Source organism: Pipra filicauda, unplaced genomic scaffold, assembly GCF_003945595.2.
Source record: "Pipra filicauda isolate LSUMZ 115617 unplaced genomic scaffold, ASM394559v2 scaffold238_size1193820_pilon, whole genome shotgun sequence".
Lineage (NCBI taxonomy): Eukaryota > Metazoa > Chordata > Aves > Passeriformes > Pipridae > Pipra > Pipra filicauda.
In genome coordinates this window covers 557,007-581,508 of record NW_024104352.1, presented here as the reverse complement: position 1 = coordinate 581,508, position 24,502 = coordinate 557,007, and the positions used below count along the sequence as shown (strand labels likewise).

The 24,502-nt window shown below is 40.6% G+C and overlaps 1 protein-coding gene across 4 annotated transcripts in view; it reads right to left on the bottom strand.

Moving 5' to 3' along the window:
• Positions 1–24,502, bottom strand: part of ARNT2 (aryl hydrocarbon receptor nuclear translocator 2) — a 97,211-nt gene that overhangs the window by 12,724 nt on the left and 59,985 nt on the right. For 3 of the 4 annotated variants that reach the window (XM_027746166.2, XM_027746170.2, XM_027746169.2), the window contains 7 exons: positions 19,842–19,918; positions 17,759–17,893; positions 16,876–16,950; positions 12,589–12,740; positions 6,720–6,792; positions 6,442–6,565; positions 2,282–2,381 (listed from right to left, as the gene is read on the bottom strand). In XM_027746166.2, the coding sequence (XP_027601967.1) occupies positions 2,282–2,381; positions 6,442–6,565; positions 6,720–6,792; positions 12,589–12,740; positions 16,876–16,950; positions 17,759–17,893; positions 19,842–19,918 (736 nt within the window). The remainder of the gene's footprint in view (positions 1–2,281; positions 2,382–6,441; positions 6,566–6,719; positions 6,793–12,588; positions 12,741–16,875; positions 16,951–17,758; positions 17,894–19,841; positions 19,919–24,502) is intronic. The other variant, XM_027746167.2, reaches the window with a different exon arrangement.

Genomic DNA, 24,502 nt, shown 5'->3' with positions numbered 1-24,502 from the left:
CTCTTTGAAGGGTTTCTAAGAATAAAATTGTTCTCACATACAGTGCATAAACACTTAGCCCCATACTAGTTTAGCATTTAACACATTAAAAAACCTCCTTGCAGAGAGTATTCAAGCAGGTACTTCATTGTAAATTTGTGCTTGAAGTCAACAGTATTTAAGTATTTGCTTAAATGCCACTCTAAATGAAGATGGGCACAAAAGACAATACTTAAAAGTACTTCTTTATTTGTTTCCTGCCTGGGAAATGAAGAAATATGTGTTATATATTAAAAGCTGGGCTTTTAACTCCTTTTTTTCGCTAACTGATGCTAAAGAAGAGCATGCAGTTACATACCCAGGCAAAAGAATAATCAAGACAGGAAGTTAAACTAATGTAACAACTCTGGAATAATAAAGTATTTCCAAAGGAACTCGTTTATATGTTAGCTGTTCCCTAATTACTGAATTTCACTACAGAGAAATACCCAGAAATTCCTAATTATAAATAAAATTCTATGAAGGACTGTTACGCTTCCTAATTTTACTTTCATGGAATCCTTGAGCAACTGAATCTACACAACTACACATTGTGAATGGGCTTTTATATATAGAAACATTCAATACTTTACATGTGCTATATAAATGAATATAAATGAAGACACAGCATACAAAACCACTTTTGTGCATCAACTGAAACAGTTTGTTCTTTTCTCCAACCCCTTCCCTATTGTTTATTTTCACAATCTTACAGAGAAAGAACGGAGCAGATTGGGAAAAGAAGTAAACAGGACTGAGCAGAGAGAAAGCTGGAATCAGAATCCTTGGAAAAGGCTGACAGAATCCCTCCCAGAGTGTAAGCAAAACGTGGCAGGCATTTGAATATGGCCATTGTTATTCTAAGTTATTTCTTAAGATGCCTAAAAGTAAAGTGTGTGTTTAGAAATTCTTTGTAGAGTTTTTCTTTTTTTTTTTTTAATTTTTATTTTTTACTATCACAGAGATTCCAAAGAGGGAAACGTAGACCAGAAAGTCCATCTAAACCTGGCTGAAGCACAGAGCAGCTGCTGGGGAGGGCTGGCCCTACTGCCTTCTCAGCTGGACTGGCAAGTCCCATCATCTAAGGAGCTTGGATTATATCTGGAATATGTACTTTGAAAACAGGATTCTGCAAAACAGTGGCCAGAGGCTGCCCAGGCTCAGTAACTGAATGGGCCAGGCTGGAGATTATTCAAGGAGGACAGTTCATTGAGGGTGGAAATGCTGGCAGAAGTGCTTGATGTAACAGAACAGTAGTAGGAAAAAAGCTATAGTTAAACATCAGGAATTAACAAAAGAAACAAACAAAACACATGCCAAACCCCAAGATGCCAAGTCTTATCCGGTAATATACAATATCCAATTAAAAGACATTTTAATTTACTGTCATATTCCCCCAAGTTATTCTTGATTTTAATTTGGAAAACACATGCATGGGGATTTTATTTCTCCCCACTGAGATTATTAGCAATTATAACTTTAAGAATACATTGGTTTAAATAAAATCAGCATTTGCAGATGTTTTCCAGTTCCTGGAACTGAGAGGCTCTGAATGGCTGTTTCTTCACTTCCACAACCTTGGTTGGTCTGAATAGGAGAATGAAACTCCAGTATGACAATCCCAGAGCGATACCAAAAGGCACTAAGGTAAATACCATCGCCGTTACCACACTCTCAGAAAGTGCCTGGAAATGACAGGCACACAGAATAACTCAAAAATGCCTCGGAAAATGCCAGACTGCCATCTTATGTGTATTTGGGAGCTGTCTTAGAAAACTATTCATGCCTGTGTCCCAGTCCTGACCTGGGACTGTGGATGCAGCATCACTCTGTTCCCTTTGGAAAGGTATCCACATTGATGCCCTTCAAGGCAGGCTGCAGGAGTACTGACAGCTGCGAGTGCAAAACAAATCTTTGCACCTTCCTACTTTGGTTGAATATTCCTCAGATTTCTGAGCCTGCTCCACCACCTCTCAGATTTATTTCCCTTCAGGATTTGTTGTTGCTTCTTAGCTTTTTTCCAATTACATGATCACAGCAAAAAGTATCTACTTACTAGCCAATAATTCTGAGATACCCAAATCACCCCAGCTTGTAAACCCAGTTTAAGTGCTGAGACACCACGTAGCAGGGAAGTGCAGACACAGCTAAGTTCATTCACATAAAGAACACCCTTAGGTTGGTTTTTTTTCCATCAGATCGAAGGGGAGCAGTCCCCCACTCTCAGACAGAAACTGATACATTCAGGATCTGGACTAAGTACCTGAAAGTCTTTCCAGAGTGTCCTTGCTGAAAGGGGCTTCCCTGTGAGTAAAGCTGCTGGTTTCCTGCTGTAGATGCCGAGGCCATCATTTTTTTATCTGCTACAAAAGAAAAACAATGCACGGAAAAAAAATTAATTTAGGGGATGAGAAAATTAAGAAAAAATTATTTAAAGACAATTGCAATGTATATAGGCAGCAGGGAGTTTTCTTTCCTTCTTAAAGCTTTATGAAGAAGCCCTGGGGAACACATTAGGAATGACACAAAAGGGCTGTATGACAATTCAGTGTGAAACCAGAGGCACAGCTGGTTTGTGTCTCCTTCATACCCTCCTCACAGGCCATACCTCATTAATGCCATTGTTTGCCTGGAACACAGCACTGGGACGTGCCCTCTGGCCACACAGCCCCGACCCACTGGAAGCTGAAAGCTGCTCCTGACCATGCAGGCAGGAGCAGGAACATGAGACAGAGCACAGCTCTGGCTGAAGTGGGGAGTGAGGGGTGCCCAGGTCCCAGCTACAGACTGGAAGGGGAACAAAGGTTTTCTGGAAGAAAGATGTGAGGTCTGCTCAGGGGGATGGAGGAATGTCACATGAAACATGGTCTGAAGAAGGTTTGATGCACGTGCACCTCTAGGGCTACCTGGGAGTGGCCTCAGGTGAGGGTACATTTCTGGCACCAGGAAACTCCCCCCAGGGCTACTGCTGTTATCACAGGTTGCTTGCACTGAGGTAGCAGCTGAGGGCCCCCACCCTGCTGGGTTAAACGACCCAAGGAAGGGTGCCAAAAAGCCTCTCTCCTGACCAGGTGACAATCTGCTTCCCCTGGGATAGCTGGAGAGTAGCACCCACCTCCCAGGCAGCCTGGTGGCACATCTCAGGGCGACCACCTGAGAACCTGGGTGATCCTGCAGCCCCCACCTGCATCTCAGTCTCACAGGTGTCTGAGTGCCACAAGCCGTAGTGCACACCTGAGCCGTAGCAAGGCAAAACACTGGTCTCTCAAGGATTTTGCTGTCCTATATGTGGCTTGAGGGGGCCATGAAATAGGATGCAAGAATCCCAGTGGGATGTGAGACAAATCAGTGTAGTGAATAACACACAAAAGAAGATGCCATTAACTTTTATAGTCTACTCTTAATGTGGCAACTGGAGATCAATCCCTAATTGAATGAAACGAGGTTGGGTGAACAGCATCATTTGGTCCCTTAATTTAATTAGTTGGCACTGCATTATTCCAAAGCCCAGGGAAATCTCACTACTACTACTTTTCTTAAAATAATTTCCAGGTCTGCTCCACCATCCTTTATTCACTTTCTTAGCCTTCCCTCCAAGCACAAAACACCCTGCAACTCGCTGATGGTTTTGCAACCACTTGTTGCTACACACCTGACAGGCCTAGGAATCAAGTCTGCCTCCTCATTTTCCCCTTTGATCCTTTCAGATTCCCACTCATTTCACAAGATGCTCTCCTGGACAAAAGGCCCAGTCAATTCACAAGTAACAGAAGTATTTTTTAGTTTTCACTAGCTTTTAGAGACCTTCTGAGTGTGACTCAGAAAAAGGCCTCCAACACACACCAGCTTTCCTTCCCAAGGAAAAAAGTCACCTCAAATTACCTCACAGGAGTCTTGGAGAGGGAGTGTGCATGCCACTGATGAAAGCTGCCATTGCTTTTCCTTTGGAATCTAGAAATTTGTAAAAATTCCTCGGCAGCTACATATTGCCCAGCACAGTCACCGAGTTTTGGCTGTAAACCTACGCTCTCATATCAAAAAAACCAGGGAGAAATGGGGACAAGATCTAGAGAATGTTGTGTATGTAGCAGGAAAAATTGAAAATGGCTCAGGATCTCTCTGAGAAGGGCAGATGATTTTTCCTTTTTATGTAGTAATGTCATTCTTGCATGAGATGTCCCATTTTCTAAGGTCACTCTTTGCAGGGACACCAAACTCTCAGGGTTGGAAGAGACTGAGCCAAAATCCTGTGGGTACTTTGGATATTTGAGAACAACTGACCAGCAAAATTGAGAGTGCCCTAAATGAACAGGAATTCCTCAAGTGGAGCAGAGTTGCCATGGCAGCTACCAGGGTCGGTGCCACAGGATGAGGCCAAGACAAAGGGGACTAATCGCAAGCAGTTAATTCTCCTTCCTGAGTTACCCTGAATGCTCTTTAGCCTCTGAATCTGGCCCACATCTCTCCCAGCTGTATTCCTGCTCAGGACTTTACACACAGTTCTCTGCTCTCACCTTTGGTACAGCACTGGAAACTTTTTTTTGTGTATGTTTTACCTGTTCCTCTCTAAACTCCACCACTGTACTGGTCAATGATGGCCCATCTCCCAGTAGAACCAGTGTTTCTGCTTCTGGAATGAATATCTCTAAAAACTGCACCATCCTGGGCTTCAAAGCATTTGCATGAATCAGTAAAGCCAGGCTTCCACTCCCAGCTTTTGGTTTTCTAATGATGTGTGGCCATTACATGCAATAATGGCAGCAATCTCCCTGTGTCAACTCATGTTTTTACAGAACGTAGCAGAGAAAGAGATCGGGTATCAACATAATGCAAATGTCTTGCAGGCAGCATGCAGGCTTGTCAATATTGGTTTTGGACAGGGTATCTCATCTCTAACTGTGAACCATCTTTTATCATTCAGAGGAGACCTTGATCACAGCTTCCATGAGAAATTCAGACAGGGAGAATGTCCCAAAAAAAGCACAGCCTGTAAATTGATAAGAATGAAAAGAGAAATGGCATTTCCAAGAATATAAGAATGAAAAGAGAAATGGCATTTCCAAGAATATAACCTCCCAGCTACTTCACAGCTTGCTAACCCTAACCCCTCCTCACAAACAGTTGAGAGCTGCCTGAAAAAGAGCCAACAAGGCAGCCACAAAACAGTATGTTCTTGCTTGGAAAAACATATTCTGGTGTTTAGGGTTGGAGTCTTGCTACCTTCTAATGGACTCCTTTTATGGCCTCAGCTGCTGACTTCACTGTTAGAGTAGACAGACAAGGATGAACAGGAATAACAGAGAAGTCCTAGCAACAGGAGGACAGAGTATCAGGTCTATCCTGCAGTTACAATGCCTTCTCCATTTGAAAAGGCCAAGCCAGACATAAGAAACCAACACAGTGAGGTCATCTCCCAACACCCCTGGAGTCAAACCCTGTGGGTCGTTTCCTCTGTGCACTGCGTGACACTTGCACAGTGATTTATTTAAAACAAATGTAAAAATTTCTCTTTTTCAGTGAGGACAGTTAAGAACAATAAACAACCAATGAGTTCTTCCACAAGCAGTGGAATTAATGAGCCTGGTTTCCTACAGATATATTTCAGATGACCCCTTCAGCTGCCAGTCTTCTCAATGGCTTCTGTCTGTCAGGGCAAGAGGCAGCACAGGCTGGGCTAGTTTGAGTCAGGTACATCTCTCCCACTGGCAGGTTGGCTGTTACCTCTTAGAACAGGGCTGGGAAATCCTTTGGTGAGCGCACTCAGTAAGGATTCTGTCCTCACAGTAATTTTCAAGAAATATAGAAAAACCTACTGTTCCTGAGACTCCTATCACTCTTAGAAGAACTTGCCAACAAGTTTAAAAGTTGTGGGAAAAAGAGCAGGGACTCTTCGACAGGTAACGTGACTGGAGATGCCTCAACTGACCAGAGAACAAGTATATTATTACACTTCAAGGCATATGCCTCTGAAAGCATCACTGCAAAAGCTGGTGATTTGACAAAAAACTGCAAGTCTACCTTAAGACTATATGGCAACTTTCTTAATCCATCCCTATTTAGAGAGGTGAACTCACACTGGCTTTCTAAGAAAGAAAATACATACTTAGAAACGGCAAGATCTGTTCAGTATATTTAATATCTATGAACACTGTTCAAGGTGTTTTCCTGTGAAATGAAAAGGGAAGCAAAACCAGGTAGCTCTGGTGATAAAATCTGTCCTTCCCTCCTTGAATTTATTCCTATCATTTTTAGGGGAAACACCAACTAAATGCAAATGCCAGGAAATGTCCCCCAAGACTGCTGCTGCTTACAAATTTCTCTGCCACGATGTAGTTTCTTTTCATTCTTTTGAAGCTGTGCTCCACATCATGTAACCAAGCTTAACATAGTGTTAAAAATTAAACACCAGAGACATTCACTTACAAGTAGTTATTCCAGCAAACATCTCAGCAAATCTAGGATCCCTCTCTTGGGAGAAGATAGCATCAGGCTTTTCCACAGACTTTCCACCCTCATGAACATTAGGTGGTATACTTGGAACAGGCACCTGTTGAGATACAGAGAGAAAGGTAATTCCCTCCACTGTATTTGACAAAAACAATTCAGGGACAGTCACAATGTAGTTTTAGTTTTGCTGAATCTGCCATTGCTTTACATTTTAAATGATCAGAGGCACAAAAAGAAAAACACAAGAATTTCACCTGAGATAAGTCATAGGATGACAGCCCATCTCTTTGATGTACTTCGAGTTCCGCTTGCTGTTGCTGAAGTTGTCTGCAAGGGAGACAAAATGACTGTTACAAAACCCAGTTAAGATACAAAAAGGAATAGTCATGGTCTCCTGTTTTACACTCCCAGTGAAATGTCTCTCAGGTGATTTAGTAAATCCTTTCCTGTGAGATTCATCTGTTTTTACAGCTTTCTCGTTCAGAAAGCCTCCACCACAGGAATGCAACAAGGCATAGGAAGAATTTTGCTGTGATAGCACAGAAATGTAGGTGGGTAAGTAATGGAGGATGGAACACAACCCCCTTATAAAGACTTTTAGAGTTCACTATTCTTAATTCATCACCTTTCTCATGTTAATGATGAATATACCAGACCCCTTCTCTGATCCTCCTGAGACAAACAGAATGTTTGCTGGCATTGCAGGTCTCAAGGAAGACTGCTTCTCTAATGACAAACACCTCAGCAGCTGCAAGTTATCCAAATGTTTTGTTCCTTCCATTAACAGTTGCTTTCTGTTGCTTGGTCCCAATGAACAAGATTACCTCTGGCACTGGTAGCACACTTATCTCTGTTGGGCTCTTTGCTCAGTTAGCAAAAAAGATAAACCCCCCAAATTATGCTAAAGCTCAGAGATTAGGATAAGATTGGAGTTGAATTGACAAAATGCTTGGATTTGATACTTGCAAATGATACTTGACAGCGCTCACAGTTTCTGTTTCTTGCCTCCTTCTGAAGGAAAAAATCACCCAACAGACTGGAATTACACACTATGTGAGTATTCCCCAAGGAGACACAATAATGGGACAGGTGGGAATAGATGAGATTTTACAAAACAGCAAGATCATGAATTTGAAACTCCAGAAAATTGGGATACCTGTTTGGCTACATGCTTAAATTTTAGATTTTCATCCAAATCTTCCTTTAAATTTTGAACTAGATAGATTCAAATGTCAAGGGGCCAAGAGAAAAACTGGCAGACAAAGGCAAATGACAAATTAGGCACAAACTGATGGGAATGTGTGAAATCGCTCAAACAAGCTACCGAAGTAAGTAACAGATTTTTCCATCCCTTGATGCTTTTCCAGAAGACACTTTGCTCAGCCATGAAGTTCCATGGCAAATTGGACAAAAATCTGTGACCTGCAACAAACAGCAGATCAGAGCCGATGGCAAAAAGCCTTCTGCGAGCCTTGGTATGCGAGAACTCATAATAGAGGGAATCACTTATGTCCTAGGAGCAAGATGCAAAATAAAGGCAGTCCTCCAGGTCATTAGAGAGCCATGGATTTTCCATATTATTTTAGCCAACAGAAAATTCCTAAAAATTACCTCTGGAATGCAAAGACATTCTTTGTTCACAAGCATAAAATGTATACTTTTCCAACAGAACTATGGGAGGTAATTTAATCATGGGGAATCTATGGGGAAGTTTCTAAATACCACCCTGTGGACAATAAACACCCATTAAATCCTGTTGTTAACGTGAAAGCTAATTACACTGTTTCATTTGTTTTTATTACCACCAACTCGGTTCGTGTGTCAATAAACAGCACATTAGGTCTCCTCTGTTCCTTATAAAGTATGTTTTCTTGATTCAGCCCTATACATACAAATGAGCCAAACAAAACAGCACACTTACTAGTCATCTGTTTTGTAGGCACTTCTCTAACCTAGTGCTCCTTTGCCCTTCTCTATCTTTCATCTCTAATACTCATTAAGCTGCAGTACAATATAAACATCACATCATGTTAACAGCACTGAACTTGGGAACAACCTCCCAAATCCATTTCCTATAAAAACCAAACAGTTGTGTGTATCTTTACTGAACTCTGTGCAAGCTATGCTGTACTTAATTAAGACTGAAATGCAAAGCCAGGTTAGCATCTTCTGCTGTTGTTGGCTTCTACAGCATAAATAGTGTAAATGATGCTTGAAACCTGAAGAAACTGTGCAGCAATTCCTGGAGCAGCTGACCAGGGAGAGCTGAGCACTGCTGTGCTGGCCGCTTCAGACCCTGCCATCTCACCACCCTCGTGACTGAACAGCCAACACAGGCAGGTCTCTTCAGTCACCCAACTGCTGGGCAGCAAAAATGATACAGAAACAAGGAATTAGCACCAGTTTGGGCAAAACTCAGAATGTCTTCTCACTTTGAAACCAAATCCCAAACTGTCCCTGCTTTCAATTTCAGTTTCACAGGTTCAAGGAGTAAATGAAAGAAACTGCCTGGCTCTACAGGATACCCAGCACAGCAAGTGAGGTGGTACTGTCTGGGTCAACAGAGGGTTCTGTCTGTACAGCAGGAACTCCTGGCTCACCTACATGTTCAGTATGAAACTGGGAAAGCTCTTGGCTTGAACAAGGAATGGTTCAGCGAATCTAAAGGCCTTGATAGTTAATTCAAATTTACTTCAGTAAAGCTATGTGGAGGAAAAGTGAAGATGCTGTGAAAGCTCTTTTGTCATTGGAGAGGATTTCTGATGAGTTAATTTCTATGAACACTGAAGTCACCAGTCCCCTTTCCAGGCATCACAATAACTAAAAAACTTTAAAGTTAACAGTTTCTACGGTGGGGAAGAAACAATGCTACTGTATCCCTACCAAGCTCTTCTTATGTAATAGAGGCACCCATGCTTCCTGTATCTGGTTGGGACAAAAGTGGAGTAGCAAAAGCCTTGGGGCTGCTGTTGCAAAATCCTCTTTCAGAAATTGTCAGTATCTCCCTCTTTTAGCCTACAGCATCAACTTACCCCAGTGAAAGGGTCTGTCTAACACCAGGACCAGGGAGCCTGCAGATGGCACGAGATCATGAGAAAGTAAGTCTCTACCACCACTACCACAGGCTGGATTTTTATCAGAATAGCTGAGCTCTATTGTTTGGCCCAGAGAATCTGAAACAGAAAGCATCTCTCCCACAAAGTGCAGGCTGTTTCATCCAGCAGGCTGCCTCCAGCAGGGACCTGTGCCAGCTCACTCCGAGACAGAAGGTCTTGAGACTCAGGACTCAAGGATTCACAAATTCACTCACAGGATTCATAAACTCACACAGTGTGTGATTTTGAGGTTTACAAAAATGAAACATCAGAATTTATATGAAGGTCAGAAAAATATGTCTCTTCTTTATTTTGAGAGAGATATATACATATATATAAAATATATTACATAATCTGTCACCATGACATTATTTCATTCAAACACTGCTCTATCTGTATATTAAATAAACGCTGATCATAATTATTATTTCTCTTCGGAAATCAAACAGTCCCAACTACACAGGAAGACGTGGTCAAATGGGGGACTTCTCTTTTCAGCCGAACACAGCACAAATGCAAAACGTTAAATGCTCCAATTCTCCAGGAAGTTTCTCTTGGATGCCTACACCCAAGTGAAACTGAGAGAAGTTTTCTTTTCTTTTTTTGCAAGGAACTAAGTGAACATTTGAACCTAATGTTTCCTTATCCTTCTGTACCAAAACCAAGCTTGGAAGGTTGACTATTTGAAGCTTCAAAGGAGTATCTTTATTAAAAACAAGGAGAAAAAAGAAGAAACAAAACAACCAAAGCAAGCCAACAAATAAAAGTAAAAATCAATTAATCCCTCCACAACTGGAACCACCACTGCCCTCTACAGTCTTTTGCAAAAATGCTGTTCACTGACCAACTGATTTAAACCTAGATCTTTCAGCTACATTGTCTTTACAATTTCATGCTGAATTTATAACTGCCTCAAACCTGTATTTTATGGAGCTGCCTAGGTTATCACAGTAATAGGTAAATCAAAATACATCTCTGTGTAGAACTGCCTTCAGTTGGGCAGAGGCAGGCAGCTCTTCTTGGTCTGCATGGGAAGCACCTTGCTGGACCCAGAGCATCTGATACTTCCAGTGACACGTAAGGATGGTCAAGCACATGGGGTCAAACCACAAGTCCCAGCAGGAGCTTAGTGAGAAGGCGGAAATCACCAGTCACCGTGACGTACAACTCCCCAAGGCAGCTAGGAAATCATAAGTCAAAACATGACCCCAAATGTGAAAATAAAAGAAAATAAAATCAGATACAGGCAGGAACATCAGTACTTTACAGTAAGTTCTCTTTGGAAATCTGTCTGAGAACTGGGAGAGAACGGGGGGAAAAACAAAACCAGTTTGAATAATGCATTCTTTCTACTATTCAAAAGCAGACATATAATGGGATGTATCTTGCCCATTTCAGAACATTTTCAACATGACAGGAAAGAGGGAACATCCTCTGTCAAAGTAGCAGCAGGCAACTTCCATATTAGGTCAGCATTTCTGGGTTGTTATTCAAACCTAGCAAGAGAAATGGAACCAGAGCCAGGAGCTGGCACTGTCCTATTCCTCACAGTGAGTGCTGCAGTGCCAAGCTGAACAGTGTAGTGCAGGCTCAGAAAAAAGCATTCCCAGAGTCAACACAGCATAAGTCTCCAGCCCCACTTTTTCATCTGTGGCCTCTTGGGAACAAAGCACAATTAAGCCAGCCCGGGACAAATCTCAGAAGTCGTTTTTTTACTTTGCAGGCCTGTTTTTGCATATACAAATTACTTGGAAAAGTATTACGGGACAGCAGAAATGTAGAAATATCTCTTTTGATGCACAGTACAGACAGGAAGATATTTAGCTGTCTTTTCAAGACACATTTTCCTGTTTTCAATGAACTTAACTATTCTGTTGTTTAAGCCCAACTTTTCGGGTATGCAGAGAAAAAAAATGAGCAAAACATTTGTGATGCTGGGTTTTATGTAAGTGAACGCACGGCCCTTTCAGTTCAGGTATGAGCCATGTCCAAAGGAGCAGGACAAGGAACACCCAGGGGCACTCACTAGCTTTCCAAGCTCAAATGCCAAAGCCCCAGGGGTTTGGTTTTGCTGGCATCTCCACTAGCAGACTGCTCGTTCAGCACTTCGGATATACAGTCTAACAGGCTGAGATCTTAAAACCAGTAATTTCCTCACAGCTGAAAACTTGGCAAAAAAAAACTCTGGTCAGACCAGAAGCAGACTGAGTTTTAGGAATACATTAAATTCATACTGGAAAGAAGAAACATTTATTAAAAAAAAATCCCCACACTACAAAGCAATTGAGGCCAGATTAACTTCTGCAGTTACTGTCTGAGAACTCAGGAGGCTCCAAAAGCATCTCTGCTCAGTCCACAGTGACGAACCTCCATCATACTCCGAGGATGACTTCCTCTTAAGAAGCCAAATGACAGATTTTCGAAAATAGTAATGCAAAGACAGGATGATTTCATTTCCATTTTAAGATACGGATTGGATTGTCCCCATGTTTGGGGATATTCCACAGACCTAAACTGAATTCCAGGAACCCTCCTCACTCAAGCCTACTAGGAAATAATTTTCCCAGCTTCATTATGTCATAAAGAGTAGACATAGCTCAAGTAGAAGATGCCAGGACTACAGAATGGTATGATCACAATGAACATGGACACAGAATTTTCTTTTGGCTTAGGAATGAGGCTAACCTTCCTCCAGTATCAGGACAGCTGGCCTGCTGCTGGAAGCTCTGTGCTAGTTTAAGGCAGCCTGGACCGAGATCAATGGGCTTGTTTAATGACATAACAGATAAGTGACGTTTTCCCCCCAGTGCAGCCAGGCCCTGGAAGCATCTCAGGATAATGACACAGAGAAACAGCTACACTGTGAGATCCCATGATGCAGAAAAACCGTGTTACAGACTTACTGTTATACAGAAACAAAGGTAGCTAGAAACAGGCTACCAAAAAAATCAAAATCTGCTTTACAGCAAAAAGTAATGCTAACAATTCTTTCAAAACCATGTACACGAGCACCTGGAAAGGCACATACTTTACGTTAGTGTTGGTGCAGATGATGTATTCAATCTCATCAGAATAAGGATTCTGAAACGTGAAGCTGCTGGTTCTGATCAGCATCCACTCCCGGTTTTTGGTGCGAAAACGATACATCACAGACAGGACTTGACCTTTCAGTTTCACCACCTGCAAAGCCATTTGGAAAGGTTAATAAAAGGAGATTGCTACCTGCTGTGTAAATGAATAGTAAACAGCAGCAACGGGTATGCTTTAAACTTGAATTACAGAAAGCCAAGGACAGATTGGAGAAATCTGCAGGTGGAGAGAATAAGCAAAACCCTATTCCTGTTTGCAGCTTTTTCCTTCAGAATGAAATCCTCACACTTTGTCATATAAAATGCCATTTTCCAGCCTGCTTAGAAAAAGAATACAGAGTCAATACAGGACAATCATTCAGGTCATGCTGCTATCCCAACAGGGAAACTTTAAGAATGTTTAATGTGAAGCACTTATCGAGAGAAACCAAACCGAGGATCTTTTAAATGTTTATAGGTAAACCATAAACCAATCACTGCAGCTAAAACAAAAGACCACAAGAAAACCCATTTTAACATTGACTGACTGTTTTTCTGCTTGGATACCTAGCTATACAATTCATACATGTTATATACCAAATCACACATCAGCATCAAAATTTAGGACAATGCTTAAACACAATGGTGTTTATTGTTTGGGGTTTTTTTTAGAAACTGTAAGGGGTTGGTTCCTCCCCACCAAACACACTAAAAGACTCTCTAGGATGGCAAAGTGCTAACAACAAACACTTTCTTTGGGCTTTCAGAAGAAAAAAAGAGCAATCCAGTGTTTGAATGGAGAGAAGACTGATAAGCAACTGTCCATTCTAATAGTATGAATGAAAACAAGAGAGCAAAATCTTTGCATGGACAGTCTATTTGTTTGTAACTAAGAACTCAGGTGTCTGGCAACATGCAATTCAAATCCTGGGTTTGGTAGCTGAAGTTTTGTTCAAGTCAACAGTTGGGCACCAAGTTAGAATTAAGAAGCTGCCAACTCCAGTACACTCAAAGCAATCCTCACACACTGGCCCTGTAACCGCATTTCATGTGTCATCCAACAGTCTTGGCTTAAGCCAGAAGAAAATTGTCATGGTTTTAAGTCATTCAGCTGGCACTTTCCTGGACTATCTCTGTTTATATTTTATTGCTTTTCCACCAAGCTATCTCAGAGGTGCCTCAAGGAAGGAAAGGGAAGGTCTACTGCAAATAAATATTACATCTTTCCGTGGATTCTTAATCCTTAACACCTGGAATTTACTTTTTATTAGCTATCTGCAGCCTGTATTTTCTAAAAGTAGAAATCCTACTATTTACCTTCTGTCTTTATTGACAAGAAACTGGATTAAGAAAAATGCTCCAACCTTGTTTTTTCAGAGGTTTGCACTTCAAATTAATCAACTGGATATAGGACTAAATGGGAAGAGTGCAAATAGAAAACACAAAAAGATTTAGCAAAGCCCAGGAAAGTTCAAAATCATACTGAAGTAAATGCTTGGTTGGTTTTATTGGTTTTTTGTAATGCTTTTGTAGTTTGAGTTCACTGAGCCACATTCTTTTATCAGCAATTTTCTACCACCACACCCAGGGTAAAAGCCACAGAGCTGGTATAAAAGTGTGCAATCCCAAAAGTAACCTACTGGGTATCCAATAGCTGTGTTCTGGACCCTTTGATACTATTTGTTGGTCTTGGCCTTGAGACTATCTTATTGTGGCCTGATTTTTCCCACCCTGATGAATGAATTTATCTTCCCAAGGAAGTAAAGGTCTGAGATAGATACTGGCAATTGACCAAAAATTGCAAAACCCTGCCTTCCTCCTCTGTTATGCACCAACCTTGTTCTGATACTGTCAGCAAATCAGAAGTGTCAAGTTTACAGAGGGTTTTAGTCAAAAAAAAAAAAAAAGAAAAAAAAAGGAGCTTGAAATCACAGTTACCTTTTTAATTAAGATATTTCTAAGGCCAAAGAAACAATAATAAAACAAACTGCAGTGATCTATTGTCCTGAAGTCTCGATTAAGCAAACACTAATTCTGTAATAATACATAAAGTACAGAGAGTGCTGGTGGGAAAATTCTGAACTGTCTTAAAACAGTGCACACAAACAAAATAGCACAAAAAATTTCAAGGCTAATGTTTAACTTTACTTTCTTACATTCTTTCGAAATAAAAACCACCTGGTGCAAAGCTTAACTGTTTACTTCAGTCTTTTATTGCATGACTGGAGTAACAGCCCTAATCACACTGCTACTGTACTGAACAAAAATATACCCAAAAAGCAATTGCCCACTAAAGAAACAGCACAATATTTTCATAGATTGGACACAGATTGAGTGAACAGGAGCTTTCACTTCTAATTACATTTTTTCCTGCTGTCTTTTTTTATGACCTTAAGCAAATCATGTAGGTCCATGATCCAGCAAATCACTTATGCACATGCCTAACAGCGAGTAGTGACAGGGAAGTCCCCAGCAACTGAGTTCAGGGACACTCTGCCCGCCCCCCAAGGCCTGATCTCCCTTCCAGTGAACAGAGTGAGGACCAAGTCATTAACTCAATGTTAGTTAGCCAGCCCTGCTGAGCCCCAGGCAATCACTGCATGGATTCACTGGAGAGGGATGTTTGGTGTGTTATTATCCAGCAGCTCTCTGTCACTGTCTCTTGGATAGATTAGTGGAATCAATCATTTGGGCACCAGTGAAAAACAGCGTATGTGTTCTCACTGCTCCTGCGCCGCTGATGCGATCGGGCACCAGTTCAGGGAGCTGAACCAGCTGAAAGCTGGTTCCGTGCAAAAGCAATTAGTCCCTTGGCCTACCCAGCAAGTCCATCTGTGCCAGCATCAGGGCAGCAGAAAGGGTGGGGAGCAGTTCAGGGAGGAGAGAAGAGGGAGAGCAGGACCTGACTCCTGGTGACAGGTACCCCTTGGGTGGATTCAGCCACAGCATCATATCCCCAGCCAAGGTGGGGCAGAGAAGATATCTGGGTGTGGTGACCTATTTCAAGCATTGAGCTCTGACAGGCTTCTGCATGTGATCCAACATCTTGAATTTAAAAAGCCTTCAGCTGCTGTTTGAACTCAGTCTGTGCAAGGGACACCGAAGTGGATGCACAGTGCTCACTCAATCAGCTATGGGACTGGTAGCCCCTGCTTGAAGGAGGGGATGATGAGAAATAGCTCAGGAGTACTGATATCTAACACTATCACCAACGCTTCTGTAGAGACCATAACTTCAGTTTCACAATATGTTCTATGGACACTGAACAGAATTTAGCTGTTTTCCCCAGAGAGGCTCTTCAAGCTCTGTTCTTTTATGCCATGCCTGAATACATAGCTGGTTATGCGAATTATTTAGAAGTCATTTCATATCCATGTTTCACAGCTGAAAATACATATCAGCATCCAAAATGAGATGGACCAACAAAACTTGGATGAGCTGTAAGCCTGTTGTCAGAAAATCTGGAACCACTTAGATAACTGAGCCTCAGTAATCAGTTAAATGTCCTGTGCTGTGTGTTCTAGTGCTGCAGCAAAGGCACTGAAAAGCCCAGCAACAAGCAGAGTAGCTTGGGGAAAGCACTGTTCCTGCATGGCCCAGACCAATCTGAAACAGAAAAGCTCTACAATGGAATAGATGCCATTGATAAAGCTGATGTAATTGTGGCCCATGGTAAAAACTAATCCAAATTATTAACTTTTTCTATATGTTGTATTTTTTTTTTTGTTACTTGTCTCTACACTTCAATTTCTAACAGGAAAAAGGGCAAAATTACCTGTTGATGTAAAGTGGTGTAAGTCCATTAAAGTACATGAAGAAGCACGTCGCCTATGCTAGCAGAGAACTAACTTAAAAACAGTCCAGCATCACAGAGAGGTGTAACTACTTCCATATCAACAACTCATCTTGGAATGTAAATACTTTTGGTTACCACTTATCATAAAGGGATCTACACAGGCATCTCCAAAGCAGCTCACCCTGTGCAGCAAACAATTCTTTGCAAGAATAAAACAAAATATATAACTAGATGACTTATTTTCTGAAAATACTATCAACACATGCTGCATAATAAACTACCATTTATTATGCAGCTTAACCAATTTCTAAACTGACCAACAAATTGTTTTGTACCTTGGCACTCCTCCTGCATAACAGAATACCTTGAGATGCTAAACATGAGCTACTTCTGTAATCAAAATAGTACAAAAAATAACGAATTGTGGAACAAAAGGAGCAGGACACAGCACCTGTTGGAAACTCTCTCGCAAATGGCTTTGATCTTCAGGATGGCAGAATTCTAGAATATCTTTCCCCAGAAGATCCTAGAACAAAATATAAACCTGTGTAAAAAACCCAAACCACAACACAAATCCATGAGCAGATGTGCAAGTAATCCAGGTCTACCACCCTTAATGTGACTAGTCAGTTAATCAGGGATAATCACACAAACAAGGTTTGCAGGCATTTCTGTTTGTATGTACAAAAAATTTTGAAGTGCTTCTTTAATAACTGTGGAATGGTGCCTTGAAGAGACTGACATTCTCTACTACAGCTCATTTTATGGCACTGATTTTTGTAAAAATAGTTATTATAAGGCTATCTAAAATCAAAATAAATTGAAAAACAAATGAACAAGAAATTATTTTTGCCTTTAAATTGCAACTGTTGGGAGTTATTTGAGGGTGAGTTGTGGTAGTCAGGAATTCATTTACTATTCTGCTCAGTTCTGTACTAGCCTCCTGTTCAGAGGAGCAGATGTAAGCCTAAAGGAAAATACATGCCATAAACGATGTTTGCTTACTGTTCAATAGATTGGCAGAAGCAAAGGTCTACAGGATTAAAACTCTCTCCAAGCACTGTTAACTTTCTATCACAGAAATGTCTTCACTGTAAAGCTGCGCAAGGTTTAGAGCACTTTGCTGTCAGAATTCTAATCAGATCTAAAGGTATAAAAAGATATCCCACATACCAAAGGGGAAAACAAAATTTTACAGAGGCGTGGACAGCAAAGAAAAATGAAAAGCATTTAGTGCATAACGTATGAATTATCAGCTACAAAGATTTCATGTTTGCAAATGGAATTTTCTTCATTAGCTCTAACCATTCTCCACCTTCCCAGTGGTCACAGACCTGGGGCTGGTAGCCAATGACGCTGATGCACCTTGGGTCGACAAAGGTGATGACTCCGTCAGAGTTGTGCCTAGACAAGAACTCAGTGGGGACTGACATACCATTCATGTCCATGCACACTGGAGAGCTGGTTACCTAGGACCAAGGAAGTCCACACAACAGTCACCTCAAGTCAAACTTGGTTACGTAACTAAAGAACAGAATCTGTTGGCACACTCCTCACTACTGAAGGAAGTCATACACAAAACAGCAGATAAACAACACAGAACATCCTTTAGTCTAGTTTGCAGACCAAATACCTCAACCCATGACACTCATCTATACTTAACAGCACAAGAGAAAAACAAATACACCAGAAATTCCCAAGAAGGAGGGATATAGTAAGGATGTAAGTCCAGCTGGATTCATCTCACACTGCAGGCACATTAGGCATCTTGGTTCCTATCTCTGTCAACCCAGAATGTTCAGAGAACAATGCAGTCCTCCTGTTTTAGGATAGGAAGGTCAGTCTCTAGAAGAAGCCAACACACTATCTGTAGACATATCCTACAGGACTGTGCAGAATAAGCACCCATATTTCAGGTGATGTGAACCTTACTCAAAACACCACAGAACCTGAATGAAGTCCTCCAGAGGCTGAGGCAGGGGATGTCAGGCCAGCAAGTGCCTGCTCATAATGAAAAAACACAGTCCTCTAAATCTCACCAGAGATTTGTACCTCAAATCTCACCAGAGAGAACGATGCATTTCCAGCTCTCTGCATGAAATCTGTGCAATCAGGCCATTTCATATCCATTCTATCCTACTGGGGCTACGGTCCCAATGCAAAATGAGCAAAATCTCTTTTTTTTTTGCTGCCTTGAAGCTGATTAGCCAGTTAACTGTAGGCAAGATTTCAATTTGCTGTTAGAGAACAAAATTTAACAGTTTTTAACAGAGTTTTTAAGCACCTTGACTCCTCTGTGATTTAACCCACCCACAGAGCCTCCTCTTGCCCTCCCTCACATACCCTGATGGCTCTTCTGACAGAACAGATGCTTTGACACTCCACACATTATTAATGTGATTTTCTTGGAAATCATCTTCCTTTGGCAGCTGTAACATATGAATCCCCATAACTTCCTTCTCTCTGTTAGTGGAATATATTACTCTTGATTATGAAAGCATGATTAACCTAAAAACCATCCTGCAACACTTCTGTAGAGTGGGTCTCCATTGCCATGGCAGAGCTACAGAAGTGCTCACATTGGCAGGCTGTTCACCTCAGGTAAGATGGGTTTGGCACCTCTGCTGTAAGGAAAGGTCATTCTACCTCTCCTCTGAAGGAGTGATACCATCCCAGCAGATGGTAATGAGTGCAGGAGATCATGCAAGAGGCTCAGACACGTTCCCCTGTGGCAGAATTCCCAGACCAGGAAGATAAAAATTAGCCTCCCTGCTGTGGTGATGGAGATTCACCACGGCTGCTCTGAGCTCTTGTCAGCAATGAAAAAAGGAAGAAAATACACTACAACAATTGCGACTGTCTGGACAAAAAGGAAGTAAAATTTTATTCTCCCAGTTCCTTCGGCTGACATCTCATTTGAATGCACAACACAACACACACTGAGAATAAAGCTGTGATTTCTGAAGTGCCTCTTGACTACCTTATCTTTGCCATTTTCAGAATACCTACTGCAATCACAGTTTTTGAAGTAGTTGATTAGCCAGAGAGAGAGAGAATGAATGGAAAAATGGCAGGGAGCATATCACGGGCTTTGGGAGCCACTTTATCTGCAGCACCTGTACAGTCACGTTTCTCAGTTTCTACAATATCGCAGCCCTACACACCCTAAAGAATGGCATCTTCAGAAGTATCTCTGCTGTTCTTAGTGGACTAAGTACACACATACACCAAAATTACAATTTCATTTTGCTCTGTTGAAAGTGACTGACTGCAGACAGACATCAAGGCACTTTATATATTGGAGGCATGTTAGAATTTACAGTCCAGTACCAAAACATTGCACAAATCTTTTACAACTAAACCAAAACAGTGATCATGCTTTCAGAAATAGTTTGTATAAGGAAAGACTGCCGTTACCTGAAGCCTTCCTATTGCCACGAGGCAATATTTACTACCTTGTCCAACATCAGCATCTTCTTCTGGTATAGTCATTCCTAGAGTAAATGATAATAAATACTGTTACAATTAGGAAATTGGGCTAAACATAGATGCTGCTAACCTGGTTCTGTACTGTTCTAGATGCTCTAAATCACAAAAAATAAAGTTATTTTCTTCTCTAGGATTCAGTCATTATTTCTGGGTTCAGATCAGATGATCTTTCTCAGTTATGCTCAATCCTCACATGCATACACAGGACCCACGGCAGCAATTCTGGCTGCTGAAGACAAAGCAGATACTAAAATTCCATTATACAGTGAGATGGACAGTAAGATTTCCATGAGTACGGCTCTGCAGCATGTTACTGGAACCATGGGGTCACTTAAATGGTCAGTGCATGCACACTATGTTCAGTTTCCTTTGTGAATAATATATTATAATGAGCCTTATAAACAAGGCACAGCCTAAATTAATCACTAATTTTACGCTCATATTTAACAGCTGGTATTACTTTTTTCTATAATGGACTAAATCTGGGTTGTTACACTGAAAGACTGAAAAAATGCGGATGCTTTACTAACAGCCCTTGTTTCAGTTGTGTAACAGGAGTAACTGTTATAAACACAAGAGTAATTTCAAAACATACATGTGTACTATTTTCCATCTCAGTGTTTCAGAAATAGGAACATCCAGATTAACACTGTTTACTTGCTCGTTGGCTAAGCCTTTAGTAAAGGCTATTTCCCAACTCCAGTTTTGAGATACCAATTTCCTATAAAGCACTTGAAAAAACAACTTCCAAGAGTGAACCACTGACTTATTTTAAGTGATTTGTAAACTCTTTCACAAGGCATTTCAAATAAATCAGTCACAACAGGCAGTGAATCATTTAAGAGGCACTTACAAGCATTAATGAAATTAATTGCAAAGCAGCTATCAATTACAAAACAACAACCAATTTATTCTCTAAATTTATAATTCCCAATGTAAGTCAATCTTTGGACTGTGCAGAGGATGACAACACACCACTTTCTTAAATGACACCTCTGAAAAATGACTATAAATGCTGCCAAATGAACTGAAGTCATCTCTAAGGAAGTTATTTTGTATCGAAGTAGTTGAATCTTATCTGACAATCAGCTTCCAAATAGCACTTTACAGGTATTTTTTGGTCCTCATTGAGCTATATAATAAAATAAAATACACAGTGTATGAAAGAAAACCCCTTATGTTTTTGTATATATATTCAAACTTGTTCTGCGATTAATCTCAGAATCTGGGGGGCACAGCTTCATTTGCAGCCCCTGACTGATAACTAGGATTTTATGAAGGGATCTCAAGAGTTTTACAGAGGAGCATTATTGTCCCATCTAACAAGAGCTGTTTCAAGGAAATAACTCCAGGCACTGCAGTTGGATAACCTTTACCAAAAGATCCCTTTTAAACAGAGTTTTTCATTTGAGAAGGACAAATTTAAAGTATTTTCCCTTGACTTCAAAAGCTTTCTAAATCATTTCCTTAGTGGCTCAGAGTATTGCAAAGGACAGCAAAGATACAGCTGGATGGCTTCCACTTTGCATAATCTTTTTTTTCTGCAGCTTTCAACAATGCTTTCATTTTTAGGAACTTGGTCCATGCTCGCTATTGCCCAAATAAACTCAAATAAACTCAAAGCAACATAAACAATCTCCAAAATTAAACCTAGCTAAGAAACATTATTTTTGACGTCACTCTGTTGACAAAGGGAGGCTGTTGTTATAATTTTCACCCTTTTTTTTTTTCCTCCCCAAGGTGGATTACATTCTGTCTGTATAACACATTGGAAAATGTATTAGTTGGGTTATCCCACAAGACACTCTATGAATAAAAACCAATCTGCCTGGAATTAATCAATACATGATCCGGGGGGGACTGCTAACCCTTCCCTGAAGTGCCTAGAGAAAAAATATGACAAAATGATTGTGTGCTCCTTTGCAATGTAGGTGCCATTAGTGGCAGCATTTCACAGAGGGAAATTATTTTCTTTACTCTTCTGCTGGTAGTTCCAATGATTCAACTGTGCCTGTGCTTATATGGGAGGATGCATTTGTAGAAGAAATTTACTTTGCTTTAGCACACTTCTTATTGAACATACTCCAATATGGACAGGTAAATAAAGATATGTGCACTGCACTTAATACCAGTTTGTCCAGCTCTTAACATAATGTAATTTTGCTCCTGGACACCGCCAAGTACCATCATTATCTCTAAAAAAAGTAAGAGCTTGGAGGAATGCAGCCACGAAACTGATCTTTAGGGGACATCAACAACATAAACATACATTAGTTATTCACAATCTTTATGCGTAACCCTGCAAGAGACTTTATTTCTCAACACCGAATATACGCTCCTCTTGAATAATAAACACAGTGCTGTGCTTGCTCGAGTTAATATCAACAATTTGCAAAGCTAAGCCTGCAACTGAGCATCACAAATAGAATGCGGTGCCGTCAGAGGTTATATTTAATTTCCAAGTGTCCTTTATGCCAGCAAACAGTTTCCCACAGGGCAATGGCTTGTGTTTGTGTGGACATAAGGAACTTTTCAGTTTTCCCAAAGAGCTTCCACTTGGCTTCAACGCCAGAACAGCTTCATCTTCTGCCTTTTTTTCCTCTATCCTTCTGCCCCATATTCTCTGTGAGACACAGAACAGTGTTAGTGGACTTGTGGTTTTATTTCACTACACTAAAAATTAAATGATTTACAAGTCTTTAGAAAGATGTAAGCTAAGTGTCCAGAGATCATTAGCAATCCCCTGCTAATGTCTGTCTCCATCAGAACCATTTCTGATGGTTACTTGCTTGGGGATGGAACTGCACTGTGTGACTTTATCTCCCATGCACAACAATGGAAAAAGGCTTTCATAAAAAGAAAAGCTGTGCATGTTTATGGCATACCAAGGAAAAAAATCTTGTGGAAAATCCCAATAAAAACTAAATTCTTCTTTCTTTAAAAAAATAAATAAAGCCTTGAAAATGATGGCACTGCAAGGAATATTCAGGCAACTACTTTGTTTTGTATTGGAAGAAGGGAGTACTTTGCACAAATGTCCAGATTCTGGCCAAAACTTTAAAAATAACCTAACAGCTTCGGCATGCTGTGGTTAAGAACGTTACCGTAAGTCTGACTTGGAAGATTAAAATGTTTCTTTTTTAACTAAAGAGAAAAAAAAGATTTCAACATTATCTGAATTTGACATTATTCTGGGACTTTTTATTGAAAGCTTTTGAAATAAGTATCTATCTAAGCCTTTTCTTCACTATGTGCTTTTCTGCTGGTCCTGGCTTTGATTTACAGAAAACAACCAACATCTTGACAGACTGTATATTCTCTCTACACCAAGTATTTTCCATCAATTGTTATGGCATGAAAAAAACAACCTATTAGGAAAATATCATATGGACCACAGAAGACTCATTTCCTTCCAGGAAGGAGATGTTCAAAGGGGAAAAAACACAGCAGAAAAGCAAATCTTGCCTAGGTTGAAAATGGAACAATCAAGAGAAGGTCAGCATTTCTCAGTTTTGTGACTGGTTATGAATTTGAAGTACTGTCTAGGCTAAGGATGACAAGTTCTAGCTGTGCTGCTTTGCTGGGAACAAAGGGACAAAGGCTGGAATTGGTGCTCACCCAGTTCCAAACCAGCAATCCTCCTACCTCGTTCAAAATAACCCAACTCTATGTTCTCACTATTCAATCTCACAAACAACATAACTGGTTGGAATGTCCGTCTGGATTACCTGACTCCTCTTTCCTTTGACTTCCACACAAAGTTTACCTGATATAAGCGTGTAGGTATCACATGCTGGGTTTTGCACTTGATCTTAGTTTTACCCTTCTCTTTTCAGGCACCATGGAGGAAAATGAAGGGACCATTAACAAACATAGCCTGAACAGAGGATGAGGAATGATGCTTCCTGAGTTTCCTCTTCCATTTGTCAGTGAAAAAGGGGCTGAAGGCAGTCTGCAAGTACCTGCTGCTCCATAAAAGTGAGAAAAACCACAAAGGCAGGTAAGATGTGCAAAATGTTTTCATGCTGACCACAGACCTGAGCCAAAACACAAAAAACCCAGTCCTTAAAATATGCCACCATACTGGTGCCAGCTGTCTGTAGCTTATTCTTTTTTACCTATTTGAAGTACCCAGATTACTTCACAGATTTGCATAGACTTCTCACTGCAGCAACACTGTCAAACCTGATAGTTTGTCACACTAATAATGATCACAGAGCAGTTCTTGATATTTCTGTATCACCACTGATTGTTATATTCAGTGTGGGACTAAAAAAATTACACATCAGCCACAGACAATGCAATTCAACCCAGAAAGAGAAAATAACAAGTGCTAAACAAAAGAAGTTAAGTACTGATTAAGTGCATTTGCTAAATATTTGTTATTTTGTTTTTGAAAGTATGTTTTGTGTTGTATATTACCTATATAATGCACATGCCACACTGCATGCTTTGAGAGAAAAGGATCTGGAGTTTATATTAGAGTGCCCACTTGGCAATTGAAAAATAAATGAAAATTATCTTTTCCACAAATGAATTTTTAAACAGTGATTTAGCACAAGCTCATTTATTTCAAAGAATCCAGAGAT